The sequence below is a fragment of the Gasterosteus aculeatus genome, chromosome 3 (assembly GCF_964276395.1).
Source record: "Gasterosteus aculeatus chromosome 3, fGasAcu3.hap1.1, whole genome shotgun sequence".
Lineage (NCBI taxonomy): Eukaryota > Metazoa > Chordata > Actinopteri > Perciformes > Gasterosteidae > Gasterosteus > Gasterosteus aculeatus.
Window position 1 is genome coordinate 16,072,035 of NC_135690.1, and position 20,750 is coordinate 16,092,784.

General features: G+C 50.8%; 1 protein-coding gene across 12 annotated transcripts in view; it reads left to right on the plus strand.

The window, feature by feature from the left end:
- The window catches only part of pard3ab (par-3 family cell polarity regulator alpha, b), a 116,326-nt gene extending 103,609 nt beyond the window's left edge, over positions 1 to 12,717 (plus strand). For 10 of the 12 annotated variants that reach the window (XM_078099687.1, XM_078099695.1, XM_078099688.1 and 7 more), the window contains 3 exons: positions 2,866 to 2,989; positions 7,082 to 7,224; positions 9,863 to 12,717. In XM_078099687.1, the coding sequence (XP_077955813.1) occupies positions 2,866 to 2,989; positions 7,082 to 7,224; positions 9,863 to 10,229 (634 nt within the window). In that variant the 3' untranslated portion in view covers positions 10,230 to 12,717. Of the gene's footprint in view, positions 1 to 2,865; positions 4,141 to 7,081; positions 7,225 to 9,862 lie in introns of those variants that run through there. The other 2 variants (XM_078099699.1, XM_078099698.1) reach the window with 1 other exon arrangement.
- Positions 12,718 to 20,750: the final 8,033 nt, after the last annotated feature.

The following is a 20,750-nucleotide window of genomic DNA, read 5'->3' on the forward strand; positions in this document are numbered from 1 at the left end:
GCTATCAGCAGTTAGCGACGGCGCCGCTCTCCCTCCGAGCCGTCGGTCAATAGACCCGGATTATCGTCTCCCAGCATCGCGGCTCATTTTTCAGCAGAGGAAGGCCTCCGCCCGCTGCTCCCTCTTTGTCACAGGGTGGAGGGCCTGGTTCCCTCCGCCTCATGAGTACAGGATCGAACTGCCGCGTCGGAGGTGGGGGGGTGCGACAGACACGTACTCGCTACATGCATCGCTTTCTTACGCGGCAAATGTTTATATTAGACGTTTAACAGACTGTCACATTGCAGGTGGGAAACCCAGGCTTCATTAAACAATTAATTAAAACGGTTTTAATTAAACGTGTGATTTATTGTGAAATAAGGATTATTACGGGCAGCAAATGAAAAAGATATCTGTGAAAACATCTGTGCGTTATTTAGTTGTGATTTTCTTTTTTCATGAATCAGCGATTCCCTTTGATTTGATCCGCGGTATAAACTCACCTGTGGCCACGCGGAGGGCCGGAGGGCCGTCGACCACGAACCTCTCGCGCCTCGCTGTGCCGTAACGTGCTCGGTCGGTCTTTGTGGGTCGGGTGGACGAACCCAGCTGTTTCTGTTTTTTCTTTTTCAGTATCTTTTTTTACTGTCCAGGACTATTCCTGCCCCCCCCCCCCCCCTCTTAAGCTTTGCATCCGTTTCAAGGGCACGTTGATTCTCCTCCTCCAGATGAGCGGGCCGCTGCGTGGGGCCGTGGGAGGTGTGGCGGGCGGGACGAGCAGCCTGTGTGAATGAGGCCATTCATGTGTAATCCGCAGGATGAGGCCCGTCAGCTGCTCCGTCACTCACTGTACGTGGCCCCCCCCCCATCCGCTGGCGTGCTTTGATTGGGATTTGTGAAAGCCGCGTCAATGTCAGGTTTTTTTCTTCTAAGTGTCAGCACTGATCTGATAAATCCTATTAGCTTTGGGTCGGGTCCCGTTTGGACCACTTCCTGTGCCAAATGAAGCGCTAATTCCCCGGCTGTCTTTTAATTGCTTCAATCTTGCTCTCAAAATGTTGTTTCTTTTAAGTCTGTGTGTGTTAAAGCTCGTGTCCTGAAAACACGCATTGACTTGGTGATTTTATTCGTCAAGCTTCTTTTTTTTTTTTAAATTTCTTTCCGCCGCCCTCCTTCTTCCTCCTGTTTCATTTTCTCAGTGCAGCAGCGCGACTCCGGAGTCACAGTCGGCCCACAAGGCAGACGTTGCTTTGCGGGTAATAACATGCAGACGGGGTGGGTGGGGGGGTGCGTCTGAGCGCAGACAGCCCCGTCAGCGAGCCTCCGTCCTCCTATTGAGTCCCGGAGACGCTGCACTCGACAAAGCCGCGCTGTGACCTTTCCCTGTGCCAGATATCGAGTGAGACGAAGCTCCTCTCAGACATTCGTATCAGTGTTTCTCTTTCTCTGATCGATTCTCAGCGGTTTGTCAGATCCCACAGGTTGCCTTGATGATGATGATGATGATGATGATGATGATGCACGTCTGATTGTTGGATTGAGGAGGGAATTCTTCATACTGTGGATTTATTTGATCCGCAACCCCCCTCCCTCCTCTGTTTACAGCTTACCCCAGATCGGATATGAGGCTTTCTCCCGAGGCCTTGACCCACAGCCGCAGGGTCTCCTGATGCCTCCATCGGGTCGGCGGTGCTGTGAGGAGGCCAAGTATCTCGGTGATTAGCGGGATGGAGCGTGACAGCTCCCTGGTCCTCCCGTTGTGTGCGTCTGGAGTTAATAGCCCTTTAAGTTGGCGGGGCTGCGGGGTTTTTACCTTTATAGCATTACAACCCCCCCCCCCCATCGGGCTGCTTTGCGGTGAAATGAATTTAGGCGGCTGCTGCTGCAGTAATGTTGCGCCCAGGCCGAGTCCTGCATGAAGAGGAATTGATATTTGAATGTGAACACAGCTACTGGTCTGTGTTTTTGTGAACTTAAGGAGGAAAATAGGTTTGCAAAAGCAAAGTGCGGCGAGCTGCGGGGCTGGAAAGAGTTTGCCGCTTTGACCCTTTGAGGTTTGGAGATAAGAACGTCTCCGGGACTTTCCTGGCACAGTTAGAAAGTTGGGAAGTGGAGCTCTGAGTGGACCCCCCCACCCCCCCGCTGGTCCTTCATTCACACGCTGCTCCCATGTTAATGACTTCCCTCTGGAGGAGCACTAACCCGCTTTCTGCTTTATGCACCGCTCCTTTATTTCTCCCCCTTTATGAGCTCCGAGACCAGCTGAAACTTAACTGACTCCCACGGAAAGAAGCACTAACTAAGCAGAACGTGGAGAACATTTGAGTCCAAACGTCCTCAAACCGACGACGACAAACTACAGGCAGAGAAAAGAGATACTCAACCGACCACGCACACGTTTCCTTTCAATCAGAGAGAAGAATGTTTTGTTCTGGTCGGTTCAATACATTCAATCATTCAACAACGAGTGAGTGAGCGGCTCCAGCGAGCTCGCAGCGAGTTCCACTGAAGGCAGCGTTGTTTGATGGAAGCACCGCGGGGCTGCAACACACAATGGCGGCGCGGCGGTTGAATGATACGAGGCCGGAGGGGGGGAGGGGGGGGTGCAGGTCGGTCACCGTAGTCTTTGTTCACTGTGATGAATAATACATCCAAGGTGCATTAGTTTGATTCATATCGCTGTTGGCTGTGCACCGAACCCGTCGCGAGTGCATCTGATCAATCGGTGGACAAAGCCGCCCGGGCCCAAAGAGCTCGGCCCCGCAGGCCGCCTCCAGCCCGGGCCGATGGAAGCGGGCCGCTTTGTTCACGACGGACCCCTCGCACTCGTCAATCTAACCCCCCCCCCCCCCCCCCCCCCCTCTTCTTCTTCTTCTTTCTCCACAGTAGCCGGCTAGCACCTAGCAACCACGACCGGATACAGAGGCTGAGGCAGGAGTTCCAGCAGGCGCAGACCGTCCCCGACGACCCCGACGACCGCCGGAGGACCTACAGCTTCGAGCAGCCCTGGGTGAGTGTCTGAAGGGCCCCCGACCCACCGCAGGCCCCAGGAGACGAGGCCACGAGACTGTTAATGTCAGGGAGCGACAGCTGTACCCGGCCCGAGGAGAGCGCTAACAGCGTTAGCACCCAGCAGGGCTAACTGGGGTGCTAACCATCACTAACCCCACTACTGCCCCGCCACGAACAAGACTGATGATCCACCAGGATCTCCATTTACCTCCATGGACCTTCCTGGCTGTGCTAACGCTAACACCCCCCCCCCCCCAAACCTGCTAATGATCAACCTGACTGCATGCAGGAGTTTGCACACCTCCTGAGGCGTCCGTCACTAACCCCACCCACCCGTCAGCACCCACTCATCCATTGTCCACCTGTTTTTGTCCGTCAGCCCCCCGCGCCCGTGGACCTGGGCTTGTCTCCACATTGTCTCTGTGTACGGGGCCTTTTCACAGTTGGGGGGGGGATTTGTTTCATTCAAAGCTCCTTTCTGCATTCTGGAGCAATAGGACGTAACAATAAGCAGAAACACCTGAAGGTCTTCCGCTTTCCTCGTGGTGATGAAATCGCCGTTCACGTGTTTTAGTCCTTCCTGCTTCCTCGCTCCTCAGTGCTTCATTTTTAAATTGTTTTAAATAACAAATTATGATTATATGAAAATCAGCAGTCTGACATTTTAACTGAGATTTTACTACATTTTTCTACATTGTTCCATCGATGTCTAATGTGTTTTTTTTAGTGCTGTTTCACACCACGAAGGAGTTATTTTTACCGTATTCTTTGATCTAGTTTGGGACAACACACGTTTTGGTCGTTTTCACACACACACAACGCACACTATCACAACACATATTGCAATACAAACACATTATGTCACAATAGGTATTCTGGTGGGTGGATAAAGTGGTGATAAGTGGCACCAATGTGTGTTTTCTCAAAGCAGACCCCTGGTGTGTTGTAAACTACGTCCTCTCCAGCAAATAATATGAATCCCTTTTGTTGGTTGTGTCTCCAAGCGTGTGTCATTTTGCACACTGTATTTTTGTATATTAACTGTATGAACTATTTTTATTTTTATTTTCGGTGTAAACACTACAGTCCCACTGTAGCTTTGGTCCTTTGATTCTAATGGAGATGATAAAGTGAGAGCTCACCATTCAAGTCGTCTGCGCTCTGACCTTTTTCTTTCCGACCTGATGGACTCAATAAAAAATATGTCCGCCGCGGTTGTGCGCTTCAATGGCATTCCAGCCGGCATTGTGCGGGCGGAAGCGGGACAGTGTGGGAAAGAAGAGCGCAGGTCACTTCTCCCTTTTGTCTCCGGACGGCCCGGCCCGCTCTCAATTAAAGGCCCCCGCGGTGCGGCGGCGGTGTGTCCGCAGAGCGCCGCCTATTGTCCCCGGCTTCACTCTCCCATGAGTGCCGCCATCAGGGAACCCGCTCTGCCACGGTCCAGGGTTCCACCGAGAACGTGGGAGGCCCCTCGATGGGGAAAATGTACATTTTTGGATAGTTTGCCAAAGGCATTTTTAAGAAACTAGGTAGGAAACCTGTGGTTTGGTAAACATGTTTTAACCACAACACACTATTAACATCAACACACTAAATATGAATCCAAAGCTCTCTGATGAAATAAGTCAGTTTCCACGTACGCTCATGTATTTGCCGCCAAATATTTAATGAAAACGAACCAAACGTTCCGCGTTACTTTCACTGGGAGTTCCACCAGGAGCCCTCTGTGGCCCCACACTGGTTTCAGTCTCGTGCAACCTTTCCATGGCCCCTCACTCGTCAGACTGCATTTCCCGCTCGCCGGGGTAATTGCATGTTATTAGACTCGAGCCCTGGCCATGCTGGGGGGGGGGGGCATATGGAAAACGGGGGACTGTGTCTCTGAAATTCAATTACCTCTCCCATGCATATATTACATTCTGTCGCTTCACCTCAGTCACGTGCTGCAAACCTCAAGCAGCCGGCGTCCTTTCCGCCGCCCCACTCGGTCTGCAAGGCGGCCTCCACACAAAGGTGCTGCAGACGTGCTCATACGGCAGGAACATATTTAAAAAAACACTAAATAAATCAAAAAGATCCAAAGATGTTTTGCAGATGTTTACGTCTCACTGCGCTCGATTACCCCGATTATCCGTTTTCACCGCAAGCCGCTTTCTCAGCCATCGCTTTATAATCTCATCAGCTTCGTCGGTATAATGTTGTCTTAGTTTTCTTCTGTTTTTTTGTAATGTGGGAGCAGGCGAGGATTGTGGGTAAGAACGTCTAATTCCATCAGGATGACTGATGCGCGCTCTCCCAGCGGCCCGCACGCCTTTATTGCTCTCATTTATACCACTATGGGAATAGAGGAGTTCATTCACTTGATGTTGGAGGGGGGGGGTGTAAACGTGCATAATATTGCATTTTACTGTAACATCTTAATTCTACCGTTATCTGGATTCCTCGAGGGGGGGGTCACAGTGTTCCCACATTCTGAGGAAAATCAACAGCTGGAGGGAATTATTCTCACTTTATGAAGTATTTATAAGGAGCCCCCCCACACACCCCCTCCCTTAGTGACCAGAAGGCGTTGTGGTACATGTGGGGGCTGGACCTTGATGAATAGGTGTAAATGGTTGTGAATATTTACAAAAACACACACGATGCTCCGTGTGCCCGCTGTGACCTAATAACGTGAACAGGTGTTTATCTCAGGCTGCGGGGGGGGGGGCTGCTGTCATAATGTCAACAGGCCGAGTGTCATCTCCTTCATTAACACCCACTAACATCCATCTCGTCTCATCACTGAGTCTCCAGCATGTCCTCCCTCCCCCCCCCCCCCCCCCCCCCCCCCCCCGTCTGTCTCCCCTTCATTGTGACCCGAGAGGAGACGAGGTCAGGGTGTGATTCCCTCCAACTGCTGGTAAGTGTCTGTGGTTTGGGCTCCGGGGGGGTTATTTAGTGGGGTTTCCTGTTTCGTGGGTGGGGGGGCTGATTTTACGGGGCTCCTGTGTGGAAACCGTCTCCAGCTGTGGTGATTTTCATGCTTTGAATTTGTTTGTTTTTTGTGGGGGGAGGATTTTCCTAGAAAACTTGAGTCTTAATTTTAAAATACAGTTTCCATTTGTTTAAGCAGAAAGCAGCGTTTCATTGAACCTTTAATTCATTCAGTTCATCATTTCCTGATATTGATGAATAAATGAATTTCTCTCGCTGCTGATATTACAACTTTATTAAGCGTTCACCAGGTAGAAATTCTATCATTGCTGTTGGATCAAATTAACAGAATAATCCAACTGTATGATTTTTCCATTTGAGTATAAATACAAGATGAAACTCAACATGATCGCAGCAGTTAAATAAGGTTTTATTTACAGTATCTTAGAATTTCATTTATCACATAAAGTGTCACTTGAGATTTTTGATAGAAATTGGCTCATGATGCGTTTCTGTCAGTGTAACACGTTACTGCTCGATGGCAAGTGGAGATTATTACAGTATTTATAAAGTGCAGCATGTAGTACAGTTGGTGTTTGAGATGTCGAGGACCAATTAAGTGAAATAGAGCTGAACAGCTTCCTGTGAAGTGTCTCGCTTTCACACATCAGGCTGCAGGAAGTTCCACTTCATGAATGTTTAACTTAAAGAAGTCTTCACCATCTCCTTCACTGTCTCCACTCAGTCATGTTTAAGAGCAACAATCGTCCTTCTTATTAGTCTGAACAGTTTTCAGACTATTTCTTACGTGCAAACCTTTTATTGCCAACGATCCCTTAAAGAATGGACTAAAATGAAACATCTTTATTGGCAAGAACTTCTACCTGGAATCAAGGATGCATCGATTCAAATATCATTTCGGCCATAACTCAATTCTCACATTTTCACCTGTCAACTGTCTGTCAGGATAAAATTACTTGCTGTTAATTTTTTTTACATTTTTTTTTTTACATGTAAACAATGTTGAGATATCCGCGTGTTAGCAGTTTGTATCAATTATTATAATAAATATAGCGATCACCCACTTGAATGCCATTCGTATCCGTCCCTGTAATGATGATGGCGAAGGGAGGCTAGCGGGAAGCTAACAGGAAGCTAACCTTGATGTTTCCAGTCAAACACCAGCAGCAACGGGCAGAGCGCCTACGGCCAGCCGGGGCGCCACTCGGTGTCCGTCGAGGTCCAGATGCAGAGGCAGCGACAGGAGGAGAGAGACTCGTTCGCCCAGGCGCAGCGGCAGTACAGCTCCCTGCCACGGTAAGTGTGTGTGTGCGTGTGTGTGTGTATGTGTGTGTGTGTGCACGCGCGCCTGTTTGATCATGTCTGATTCATTGTAATAGACATGTTACTGTAATGATAGCAGATTTTATATGAAACATCAGAGTAAGAATAAAGGGTCACAGCTGGTCAGTTCCAGACCACAAACCTACACACACACACACACACACACACACACACACACACACACACACACAGCCTCAGAATGGACGGATCATGTAACCCTCTCGCACAGATCTGACATGATTGCTTTCCTCTCCCTTAATGTAATTCCCTTTGATCTGCATGATATGACTGCCTTTTGTGCCAGGAAGTGTGTGTGTGTGTGTGTGTGTGTGATGACCACAGAAACATTACATTTACAAGGACTTAAAGCCGTTCACGTACACACAGTCGGCGGGAATAGAGGCGGGTTTACGTGCTGACCAAGAGGAGTAAATGTAATATTTGTCGCTGGCTGCTGGTCCACACAGATCAGAGATAAAAACGCCCCCCAACATACAATTATAAATTGAACGTGATTCTGCGTCGTTATGGTAACACGATATGTCGCCCTCAAAGTGTTGCTCAATCCCATTTAGAGCGTTGCATCATCTCCCAGCCGAGCACTTACCGGGTGACGTCAGGTGAGCCCCTCCGGCCCCTGAGGGCCTCTGCGGCCATTTCAGGTCACCTGCATACGTTCCGACTAGGATCTTCTGTTGTACGTCACCTCGTGTGATCCAGAAGCTGATATTAATAGTACAAAGTAAACCTGTCCTGGATGAAATGTTATTTAAACGTATTGTTCATATGACCCCGTCTGTAATGATCCTCTCACCTGGCGGGTCGAACCAAGCGCGCCGCCGCCAGCTTGCACTTCACCATACGTACACATTATCTTCTATTACTTCACCGACGCACCGTAATCCACTGCTATGGACACAAATCCCTCCCTGATAAATATTGCAGGCGGCTTTGCTGAAAGATTAATGAGGCGGCGTCTCGCTGCAGCGTCCTGAGGTCACTTCCTGCGGCTCCATTAAGGGCCGGCTCTGTTTGGATACGGCCCGCTGTGGCATCTGGAGAACACCGGCTATTGTTTGACTTAGAGCATACCATCGGGGGGGGGTCCGAGGCTGGGATGGGATTCATATGAGGGGGGGGGGATTGTTCGTGGGAGCTCGGCTGGTTGGGAAATGGAGACGTGACGAATGGTCGCAGCATTCCTTAAATAAAGAAAACAGCCTTCACTCTGAATAAAGGTCGGATCCCTTCAGTCCTGCAGAAGGACCTGTGAGTGACAGTAAACGGCTGCCATTAGAGAGGATGGAGCGGTCGGAGCCCCCCCCCCCCTCACCCCCTCTCCCGGGTCCATCACGACGAGCCAAAGCGATGCCGTCGAGGGCCGGCTGAACAGCTGCAGTGGCGCCGAGTCCCACAGCCTCGCATCTTCCTCCCCCCACCTTTTATTTTTTGATTTTTCTCAATCTGACTTCGTCACCTTTCAACCTTCTTTGTTTTTTTAAATTATCAAAGTCTCAAAGTGTGCATGCCTGGAATACAGAACCGTACGCATCACTCCGTATTCACCGCACATGTAAACCCCCCCCTCCTCCCGCACCCCCACCCCCTTGGCAAGGCATCAGACAGAGGGGCTGATCTGGTTTGCATTTCCCTGCAGTGGGCCCCGGACCGGGCGACATATGAAATGGAATCAGATACGTTAGAACCGGTGGACCGCGAGCAGGAACAGACCAGTATTCTCCATCGCGCGCCCCCCCCTCCCCCCTCCCTGAATAAAGACAAAGGGTATTTTTCTATTCTCATTAAGGCTTTTTCGCTACTTCAAATCCAAACACAAGAAACAACCCGATTTCCTCACATCTGGCTGATCAACCCTCTGATTATGCGTGGCTCCAATTCAAAAAGCCATCGATGTTTCTGCGCGTCGTCTTCTTCTTTCCTCCGCCGTGTCCCCGAGACAAACGGTGGCGTTATAGTGGCTTGGGACACACACACACACTCACACACACACACAAATACATACAACAACTAGGCCTGCCACTGGGCTGCCCAGCCAAGCAAAAATGAGAGGTGATGTCACACATCTGGGATTTTTTCTCCCCCCCCCCCCCCCCCGACCGACCGACCGACCGATCCTTTTGGGTCGTATATCCAACAATGAATCTGCTGCGGACAAGATGGTCAACTCGTTCTCCTCTTGCTGGAGGTCGGCTGCTGCTGATGGTTGTTTCTGTCCTAATGGGCTGGTTGGGTAGGGGGGGTTTGACATGGTTAGGCAACATGCCTAACCATGTCAAACCCCCCCTACCCCTCCCTACCGTGGGCTGCTACTTGCCCACAGGCAGTTTGTGAGGCTGTAATGGTGCCTGATTTTATTTGAATGTGGTGGCTACCATGCAGCTGATGGTATAATCGTGTTTCAGCACAAACACAATCACCCCCCCCCCACACACACACACACAGGAAACAAACATTATCCCTTCGTCTTCGTCTTTGTTGAGGGGCTGTTGGAACGGATCGTGAATCTGTCGCGCCCGAGGAACCTCTTTTTGGAAGCAAAAGTCAAAGCGCATCTCACCTTTCCCTCACCTGTTTCCTGTCTCCGCACCAGGCAACCCAGGAAGAACCCCAGCTCCGTCTCCCAGGACTCGTGGGACAAGGCGTACCCGCCTGGCGAGGTCTTCCAGACCGCCAAGGACAACCCCAGGTACTCCAGCTACCAGGGCTCCAGGAACGGCTACCCGGGCGGCGGGGGGGTCAACGCCAGGGTCCTCCTGGAGGCCCAGGAGCTCCTGAGGCAGGAGCAGAGGCGCCGGGAGCAGGAAGCCAAAGGGAAGCTGATGCAGGAGAGCTACCGGCGGCGGAAGGACCCGGCCTCCCCCAAGGGTCCGTACCGCCACGACGTGCCGCCATCGCCTTCGCAGTTAGCGAGGCTCAATCGAATCGGGTCGGAGAAAGGAAGACTGTTTTATTCCTGAGGAATATTGTTGGACTGGTGGACGATGCGCTGAACGGAGAACCGAGGGGGGGAGGGGGGGGGGGGGGTCGCCGGTACGGCGGACGAAAGTGGCGACCTGGAGGTCCTTTAGCTTAGCGGTGATCTCTGAGGTAACCAGATGTGAAGCGTGCTCAGTGTGTGGGTGTTTAGTGTTCGATCCCTCGCCGTGCCGATGACCTACAAGGCAGTCAGCGGCCCGCCCCTCCCCCTCCTTCTCCCCCCCCCCCCCTCGGCGGCCACGAGTTGCTCGGGTTCTTCTCGGCGTTCACGATGCTCGCCCGCAGTCCTCCGGGACTCTGATTCACCGTCGCCATGTTCCGACAATCAGCCGGGGCAGACAGGCGATGCGAGTGGGCGTTCTTCTGAGCCCGTGGGGAGGCGTCACATTCTGTGTGGGTTTTTTTTTTGCGTTGGCGTGCGACAAGGTACATGTTTCACGGTGAGGCGAGTCGTGACTTAAAAACAGAAAACGCGTCCCGGCGGTCACAAATCGGCCCTTTCTCCACCGCGCCGAAGTCAGCGTTGTTTTTTCTCCACAGCGATCGCCAGCTCGCTTACTTGAAACCCCCCCGGGGAGAAGGGGGGGGAGGTGTCTGAAAGAAGCGGTGTGCGTGTTATTAATAAAGAGAAGCCCCCCCCCTCATAAATGATTCATATCGTGTGTCATCTCCGTGGAGGAGACCCAGGCACAGAGGGTAGACAGCTCTGATCCTCTGCCCGGCCCCCCCTGCTCTGGGCTCGACTCGCTGGCCTGTCTGTCTGGAGCTCTGGCTCCCATCCTCCGCCGCCCCTCTGTTCATTACCTTTTCTTTCTTCCACCTCGACACCCCCACCTTCATGGTCGCCCTCCTCTCTGCTCCCCTCTACTGGCTCATCTCCCGCCCCCTTCACTCTTCCTCCCGCTCACCACCACCCTCCTCCTCCTCCTCCTCCTCGCCTCCCGAGTCAGACTCTGCTCTGAATTTTTCATTAGATGCCACCTGCTGCCTGACAGAGCCAAAGGACGCCGCCGCCAGAGGGCCCGGCTCCCGACATAAAGAGAGGAATAGAAGCAGAGAAAGAGCCAGAATAAAGATGCGTGGAGACAATAAACCTGCCACTGTGAGATCAGCTGGAGCTTTTCTCCTGCTTTTTTTTTTTTTTTACAAAAGGCAAAATTGTTCAAGAGTTAATTGCTTTCAATTACTGTAATTGCTTTCTGTAATTTGGCATTCTCTTTGAAGCATTTAGCTGAAACTTTTAATTTTTTTTTAGAAATGCTTTTATCCAAAAAATGAAATACGTCTCTGTGTTATTCAAAGAAACGATTTGGAACTATTTGGTTAGCACAGTTAGCTCTGTCAGCCACGCCGCCGTCGCCTGAACCGTTCGCTAACCATTAGCACCATTAGCTCTGAGCCTTCGCCTAGACGTCGCCATGTTGAGAGCCGCGTGCTCCGTTAAAAATCCCCCCCCCCGTCTCCCACCTCACGCTGCCCACCGGGTTGCTCCAGTAGGCGGGAACCTGCTCCTCTTTGACCCCGCTAATGTTAGCGACGCAGCGGTCTCTGTTGACCCCGCTAATGTTAGCGACGCAGCGGTCTCTGTTGACCCCGCTAATGTTAGCGACGCAGCGGTCTCTGTTGACCCCGCTAATGTTAGCGACGCAGCGGTCTCTGTTGACCCCGCTAATGTTAGCGACGCAGCGGTCTCTGTTGACCCCGCTAATGTTAGCGACGCAGCGGTCTCTCCCCACGGGCGAAACCAATGAGGAAACGGACAAAAGGGAAAAAGCGCCGTCGCTGGCTGTGGAAAACAAACAGGCGCAGCGTAATTGCCGTTTACTCCCACGCGGCCGAATGCAGAGAGAAACTAGACATTATCTCCTGTTGGATGAAAGAGGCCCCAGCTGGCTAATAAATGATGATGAAACAATGAAGGTAAGAAGGCGAACTGTCATAATTCCAGTATGGAAACCTGTACGTAGACACGAGTCTGACGGAAGCGAACCACGTCACACCACGTCCCCCCCTTTCTTCATCCGCGCTGCAATGGATCCAATGAAGACTTTTACCAAATAAGATACAAACTGTAGTCTGACCGCCAATCAGCTGTCTGGCTCGTAAAATAGAGAAGTGCCTGATATTATATCATCATCACCATGTTTTACACAGAGGGCACACCGCGTCATGTGTTTGACGATGGCACGAACTTCAGTGTGTTTTTAAGCATCTTTTATATCAGATTGTTATTTTATTTTTGGGGCGCTCCTTTAAGAACCCCTTTTGTAGTTTACGAGCGGCTATCAATGCTTTTGTACCCCGTGCCATGATGTGTTTTAAAGTATATAAAAAGAAACGGAAGCTGATGTGCAATTGTTTTTGTTTTTGTTTTCCATTTCACGTGATATCTAAAGAAATGTATGCAGCCACTTTTCCTGTACATATCATTTAGAATAAAACGGAAGGCTGCTTCCTGTTTACATCCTCTGCCTGCTTCTGCCTTTTCTTCCCGCGGAGCCGCGATCAGACGAGTCCTTAATGAAGCAGCGGGGGACTCGTCAAACGTCAAACCTGTCAGCTCCGCCTGCTGACGTCTTCTTCCGAGGCCGCCGGAGAGGTCTGTCGCGATCAACGAGTCTCAGAGCGAAGCGTCGCCCTGGTTTCCCGCGCGGCGTGGACGGTTTGGCGCCCTGGGTCGCTGCGTGTGAACCCACGGACGTAATCTCCCTCATCGCCGGCGCGCTTCCTGTTATTAAGTCACCAGCCGCATTCCCATTGTCCCGCACAAGGGGATCGGCCCAGCGGGGGCTGGGCTTTTTTTTTTTCTGAAGGTCAAAGGTGACGTCCTAACCAAACACCATTAATGCTACTTAAGCCGGGCCGGTTGTACGTGTTGGAAGAAGCCGAGGTGTGAGAACTGGGGGGAAGCAGAGAGCTCCCGTCCTGTGCTTTTATCTATCGCAGCAGGCTGTTCTCTCCATCGACGTCCGCATTCACATACACATTCAAATGTGGACGGAGCGCGGTGGGTTCCTGCATCCTGAGGACGTCTCTTACGTCTCCTGGTGTCTCCGTCGGAGCGGCGTTTGCGACGCCGTTTCTCTCCTACGGCCAGTTGCGCGGTAGCTGGTCTCCAACGCACCAGCAAGAAGACGGCCGATGGTCCCCAAAGCATGCGTCATAATGTATTAGGGCAGAATTTGAAACTAGCCTTTCATGGGCACTGACGTCTGAGGCCTCCCAGAGACCACAAGCAGATCCATCCGTCTTGTGTGAGTCAATATAATTTACGTTGCATTGCTTCCACTGTATGTTTTCTTCCTCCGTGCACTGATCCATGAAGCAATCAGCGCGTAGCATGTGTTTGGCGCGATGCGGATGTTCCTTTAATTAAGGAGTTGTTTCTCTTGGCTCCATCCGCGCAACCGGCCTCCTTTCAGCAGCTCGTGGGAAACTCTGATCTCCCGCCAACACAAACCCGCCTTCCCGGGTGACGCCGCTCGCGTTCCACTCGCCTGGTTCGTCTCTCTTCACGCCGACGCCCGCCGACGTCCACAAAGGGACGGCAGAGGCAGCGGCAGCCCGCCGCCGCCTCGATTAACCTGAATTAAAGCAGGTCTTTTATTAACACTAAACATCAGGCTGAAAGCGTCCATCTCTGCAGCGTGCCGCTCGGCCAGGGTTTTATTATGCGGGAGAAAAATAAAAAGTGTCCATTTGCATACAAGGATCTGGAATATCCCTGAAACCTGCTGGTGTGCCATTTTAAAATGATAATCAATGAACACAACCATTAACAGAAGCTATTATCAACTTTAAATTAGCATTTAAATAATGCAGATAATGTCAAACAAAATGATAATAAGTTATAATTTGAATCTCTTATTCAGCCCTTAAATGATAAAGTAATAATTGAATTTCATTATCTAATTGTAAAACTCATTTTCTCAATTCCTTTTTTTTATTATTTTTATTATGCGTTTTCCTATCAAATTTGATCTCAGAATTAATTTGCTTTGATTTTGTTTTAGTACTTCCCGTTCTGCCTTACGGATACGTCGCCTGAAAAACGTGATTAATTCTCCAATGAAAGCGCTGATTGACCGGCTGTTACGTCGGTGAGGCCGATCAAAACGTGACCATCACTCGGCTCCAGAATGCGTGTATAATAAATGCAAATATAATTGATCAAGTCACGGCCGCTTTTCCAATGTAACGTGACTTTGCTCCTTTTGCTCACGGACCTTTTCCGCGTTGTCTCGACAAGCTTGTTAACAGCAGCAGACCAGCAGCACGAGGCCCAAACTTCCCCTTTCGCTGTCTGCGGCGCTCCGACGCGAGCGACGGCTCGGATCGTTTCACCCGCGGCCCCTTTTCTGTCAACAGGGGGCCACAACTACAGCCTGCCAAAGCTTTTATTCGACTTCCTGCACCGCCGCGCCATTAACGCGGCCTATTATTTACTGTAATGTCACGCTCCCCTCACACGGATGTTGGGGGCCGGGGGGGGCGTTAAGCTATGGAGCTTACTTGCAGGTGGGAAAAGGGCCTGTTCAGACGTGACACCTGTTTCTGCTCACTTTCTCTCTCTTGTTCCTCTTGTGTTTTTTTTTTAATCTGCGGCGCTCGTGCACAGGATGGAGAGCGCGCTGATGACACCACCCTCCTGGAATGTGGAGACAAAGCCGGAGCAGTTGCACAAGCGGGGGGAAGACACAGGACCGTAAATCAGGACGGGAGGCTGAACCACCAGAGGAGGTTCTCCAGATCTAACCTCCTTCACACTTGTCGGACATCTGGAAAGAGTTATTTTTTCCCGTTACGGTATCAAAGGTTTCGACCCTCCTAAAAACCACGGAAATTCAACGACCACGAATTGAACTTCTCTCCATGTTTGTTAATGAATGTGCTGTTTTAGGAAGCTTTTCGCCTGATCTGTATAGACTGTGAGGAATGTGCTAATGCAGTGAGATCTTCATCAGAACGGGTCCAAAACAAAGATTAATTGACTCCACTACGTACTGTTGACTTTCTTTAAAAGGGTTTTATCTGTTTGGAACCATGGAACTGAGCTCCTTGGGTTACCGCTCCTGCTGGTGTACAGTGGAGAGGCATTTCTCCAGGAAAAGAAAAGCTATTGTCCTCTTGGATGGAGGAGGTGGAACCTTCATTGTCTTGCGTTTGGGGTGAGGGCATCAAGCTGTGGTAAGAGGAAAGAACAGAGGAAAAAAAGAGTTTAGTTTAGGTTCTCAGGGTGGCCAAGTCGCCCCCAAAAACAACAACAACACAGAAAAATAAGATTTTACTGAATCAGAAACCACAGATCTCCGTTGAGCACGTAGCGTCACCAGCAGAGATAAAAAACCCACTTCTCGGAGCCCAGAAGCGACTCCCCCGTCCCGCTTTCCTGGAAGCCGCTCAGCCGTTGAGCGCCAGAGAGGACGAGTGCAGCATCCTGCGTGAGGGGAAGGACCTCTGCATGAGTCCCATCCAGACTCGGTGTCTACAGGAGCGAGACGGACACACAGCTGCTGGGAAAAGGGAGCGTTGTCATTGTTGGTTGCTGCGGCAACAACCCGCTGTCCCGCCCATTAGCTTTTAGGTTTTCTCCATTTCAGGTGTCAGCAGGTCTTTGAGACTGTTTTTAGTGGCAAACACGATTAGGTCTATAACTGAAGATAAATATGTTGTCAGTTATTAAAGTAGCAAAGCGGCCGTGAAACTGTCATTACTTTAAAGACAAAGCGGCTGAAGCCCCAGTAATATGTTTTTACTTGTCCAAGTGCCCCGTGTGTGCTTTTATATACAACTCATTCTCATCAACGCTCCACAGCTGCTCTGCAATGAGAGACGTGTTTTTAAAGCCCAACGGGAATCGAGTGTTTTTATATTCAAAAGCCAGATTCTGGAGGCGATGTCGTGTTTGTGTGGGAAACCGAAGTCAAGTGTTTTGGTGTCCGTCAAACGTCCCGCTGATACGAAGCCTCGTGTGCTGAACTGCCTATAAACTCCTCATCACCTCTTTGCGTTGCACCTCCTAGATAATGGTGCTGTTGGTTCAGGCCTCGTGGAACGGACGGCGGGGGGGGTTGGACTCAATCATGTCCGTGGATGAGCACCAGAAACGAGCTGCGGCGTGCCCAGCAGAGGGCACGAGGACGGCTGATATCGGAGGTCTGCGTGCTTTGGTTTCAACTGTTTCGAATCCAAGCGTCTCCACGGCTGCGGTGACCTCGAGTTTCAGAGCCGTGACCTCGTGCCGCTCGCTCGCCTTTTAGATCGGCCGCTGGGTCCCGTCCTAATTCTCAACATCCAGTAAAAGAATTATGGCAAATGAAAGAAACTGCCCCTCGGGGTCCGAAACCACAGTTCCATCAGACGCAGACGCGTTATACGGTGGAACCCGGAGCCTGAACGGTGCACAGACGCACGTTTACTGTGTGAGATACAGAGGAAGATTCTTTCTCTGCTTTATAGATCGTACTACGGACGGCCAGCGAGTTCTGTGGCGCTGCCCGACCGGGATGAAGATTAACGACCCCCCCGAGCCGGCTTAATAACGCTTATTCATCACCGCGCTGCACTCCGTCGGCACACTCGTACACAAAAATGGCTTAAACACACGTAATTGCACACGCACACACACACGCACCTCATAACCAGAGTGAGAGATCATTTGTTTTCCCGCTTCATATTCGCCACCAACAGTTCATGGAGTGTGTGTGTGTGTTTTGGTAAAGTCCTCTCTGCACGTAGATGCAGAGCGGCAGACGATCCGACAAAGCGAGCGCATCGCGGGGACACGTGAAGCGCGTGTAAACATCTTTCATGCGGTTTGGGAGGCGCGTTCCTCTCGGAGGAGATTAAAGGAGGCTGCAAATGAAAGGAAAGGAACTGAGAAAGGAAAAAAAAAAAAAAAAACGAGGCACCTCTGGCCTTCTGCTGCTGTGCGAACGAAAGCCATTTTGTCTTCAGTGCGTCTGCTCTCGCTCCCGTGTGTGTGTGTGTTGCCCTCTTTCTCTATTGGCTCCCGCTCTTTCAGACATTTCTCTTGCCTAATGGACAATAAGGACTGCAGAGAGCCCAAGATAGCAGCTCCGAATGAGAAACACGGTGTCAGTGACCCGAGGCCGAACCCCCGTCCGTCTAGGCCCCCGGAAGCCTGAACGAGGCCTCCGCTGCCTGCCGTGCTGTCACGTGGTCCTGAATACAGATGTTTAGGAGATGTCGGGATCGGAGGCTTTTTAAAATCATTATTCTTCTAAATAAAAGCGCGATACGACTACGACTTCAACACCTGACGGGATCTCGCCTCCACATCTCCCCGGCCCTCCGCTCTCGCCATGTTATCTCTCGAAAAAGTAGCTTTTATCAGTTTGCCCAAGTTCTTTTTTTTTCTTTTTCCCTCCGTCAGACGATAGCAGCTGAATAAAATGAATGTGGAGCCACAGCGATTTCAATCAATAAAAGTGCTCACTGTTGTTTTGCTGCAGAGCCGACAGCGTGATCGATTCCCAGCTGCCTGCACCAAATCTACAAAACTTATCAGCGATGACTTCGCGTGCATGAACCTCGACCTGATGGGATCTTCCTCTCCGCCTCTTCACGTTCTCCGGCTGTCGTCCCTCACAGCTATCCGTCCGCTCGCCCGCCTCACCGCCATTGTCCGGATTTGGCCGGCGGTCGCGGCGGGGTAATGGCTGAGAGGGTTAGCCCGCGCTCGGCCCCCACGCGCGGCTTATCTCGGACTGCAGGGGCCGAATGAAACAAAAGGCTCAATAAGGGATTTGGGAGACGATTCCCCCGCTAGCACGCGCGCTTTCCCAATCGCACGCCGCGGCGACGCTTCACTTGTCCCCCACGTGGCTCCCGCCTGCCGCAGTAACTGGTCGGTAGCTAAAGCTCAACCGCTGGCTTTAAGCCGCTTTTTCATTTCTGGGGTTAGAAAGCTGGGATTTTAGAGAGTCTCTTTTTTTTTTTTTTTTTTATTATCACCAAAAGTGGGAGGAAAATGTGTGGAAGGCTTCTAAGAATTGGGATTAGAATAAAACATGTTGATGTTGACTTTTGGTTTTGCACCGGGGGAGAGAAGCTTTTCTCCCGTTAAAAGGTCGTCCGGGAGAAGACGCGCTTCCTCCTAAACAGAGTTCACGATGTGCAGCAACGTAATTTCTGCAGGACCTGACTGATGAAACATCTGAGCAACAGCTGTCAGGTGGGAGGAACAAAGAGCCAAGGTGGATGAAACAAACTTTGGAATTAATGATGTTAATGAAGTGCGTGTGTGTGTGTGTGTGTCATTAGATCCGTGATGCAATGAAGATAAAGAACTCCATCCGTTGCCAGCGCTTATGTGAGCTTTTTTGGGCCGCTAACCAATTTGTGTTTTACATATTTTAGGGAGGAGACTCATAATGTGCATCTCTTTTTTTGTGTAATTGCTTCGGATTAAGCTCTTCACATCACACGTATTACAAACCTCTTATCAGGCTCTGATTACCATTTGAGGTTAAATAGCATGCTGCCTGTTGGCGTGTGTGTGTAAATCGTCACGATATTCTTCTGAAGGGGGGGGGGGGGGGGGGTAGTAGATTCATGTTAACTAATGTTAATGTTCATCTCCTCGACCTGCTGGTCTGTGGCGTCACAGAAACATGGTGGTGACATCACGGCTAATTACAGCGTCTTAAGAGGTTCCCTTTGGCGCGCTGTGAGCGCGTCGGGCCGACCGTCCGCTGTAGAGCTTCGTGCTGCACCTCAAAGGGTTTTTTAATGTAAATATAGATTTTTATTTGACTGTGATTCTTTGAATTTCACTTTCTCTCCCTCTCTCTGAAATTGTGAAATACTCTCAGTTGCCAGGAAGTGAATTCCACAGTAGAGTAGATTGTGGGAAACGTGTTTTTAAATGCACACTTTGCCCTCTTTAGACTTCAGCCCAATAAGCTGCACACAGCGTCTCGCACCCTCTGCTGCATTTAGCTCTCTTTGTGTGTGCACGCTGGTTGGTATCTGATGTCTGCTTCAGCTCCAAACTGCACTGATTGGCACTGCGTGTTTCCCCCTGACCTTTGCGGACGCTCTGTCTAATGACAGGAAGCTCGCACCCTGCTGCGTATGGATCTCCCTCAGCCGGCCAGTGTTTAGCAGTGCTTTGACATTTTGACCTTTGCTCACATCTGCTGTGGTCCGATCGGCTGACGAAATCAGCGGATTTCATCGACCGCTCTGTCGCGGGCCTCGTTTGCCTAAATCCTCCTCAGGTCACAGCGAGGAGGATGCAGTTGGAGTCGCTGCGTCAGCTGATGCAGCAAACTTCTCGTAATTCTATTTATTCCTCTTGAATTCTTATTCAGTACCGATGGTTTTCTTATTTTTTTCCCATTTTCTGATTTGTAAATTCAACAACAAGAATTCGTTGTGTCAAGGCCGCTGGCTTCCAAGGCGAGATGGGATTAGTTAGAGGTGGTCGTGCAGGAACGGCCACATCATTTAGCATCTTAGAAACAAGACACGGTGCAATGCAATGTGTCCGGATAATGAGCCCGGAGAGGTGGCGCCGATCCCAACCTGCTGGCTCTCCGCAGCATCGTCCGTTGTCCGGGAGACGAACCGCATGCGAATCTTCTCTGCGCGCTGCACGTTTCCTCTGCCTGACTCGCCGCAGGCAAGACGAGCAGCAGCCCACAGTGTGAAAGGTTGGTGAAAAACACGTGGGCCGGGTGATCGGCATCTGTCATATCACGCGACCGCCGGGGTTAGTAACGCTGCATGACCTCGTCGGAGTGATGCATGCCCCGCTGTTTTCATTGGACGACATTCTGCAGAGACTCGTGTTCGCTTCAGCTCACATCTTCTCATCCCAGTGTTGTTATCGGGTTTTGAATGGAGGCTGTTTGACATGCATTAGATGGTTCTGTCCCTTTTACACGCTATCAGAACAAAAGCCCGGCCCGTCCAACACTGTAGATATGTCTGTGCGCCGTGAGCTGAGGCAATTTGCTGATCCCCGTCGTGCCAAAAGATTGCGGCTCAAAGCAGAGTTTTTTTTTTTTCTCCATTTAGAAAAAAATCACCCCAATTTCTTGCAAAAAGGTCTAAAAAGACCGATACGGTGACGCCAGATGCAAAGAAACACTATTTGTTAGAGACGGCCTCGTATCGCCAAGCATCCTCTGATTCACGGTGGTTCTCCACATTGTAGCTTTCAGTTATTACAATCGAAAGACTACAAACAGAGTCTTGTAGCATTCTCACCCACTGATGCCCCCCCCTCCCCCGCGGACCCACCGACTCAGCCTCCTCTTATTTCTATTAAATGCTTCGATGGGAGTTACGAGCCAATCAATCACTTCCGTCCCCCCGGGGGTCCGGGGTGAAGGGGCAGGCCTCCCGGGGGGGGGGGGGGGGTTTAGCTGTTGACTCACTCAGACGTTACATCACGGGGAGGCAGGAGGACGTGCAGCCGGTGTCCCGCAGGACGACTTTGATCTTGACTTACCTCTCGGACGCCGTCGCTT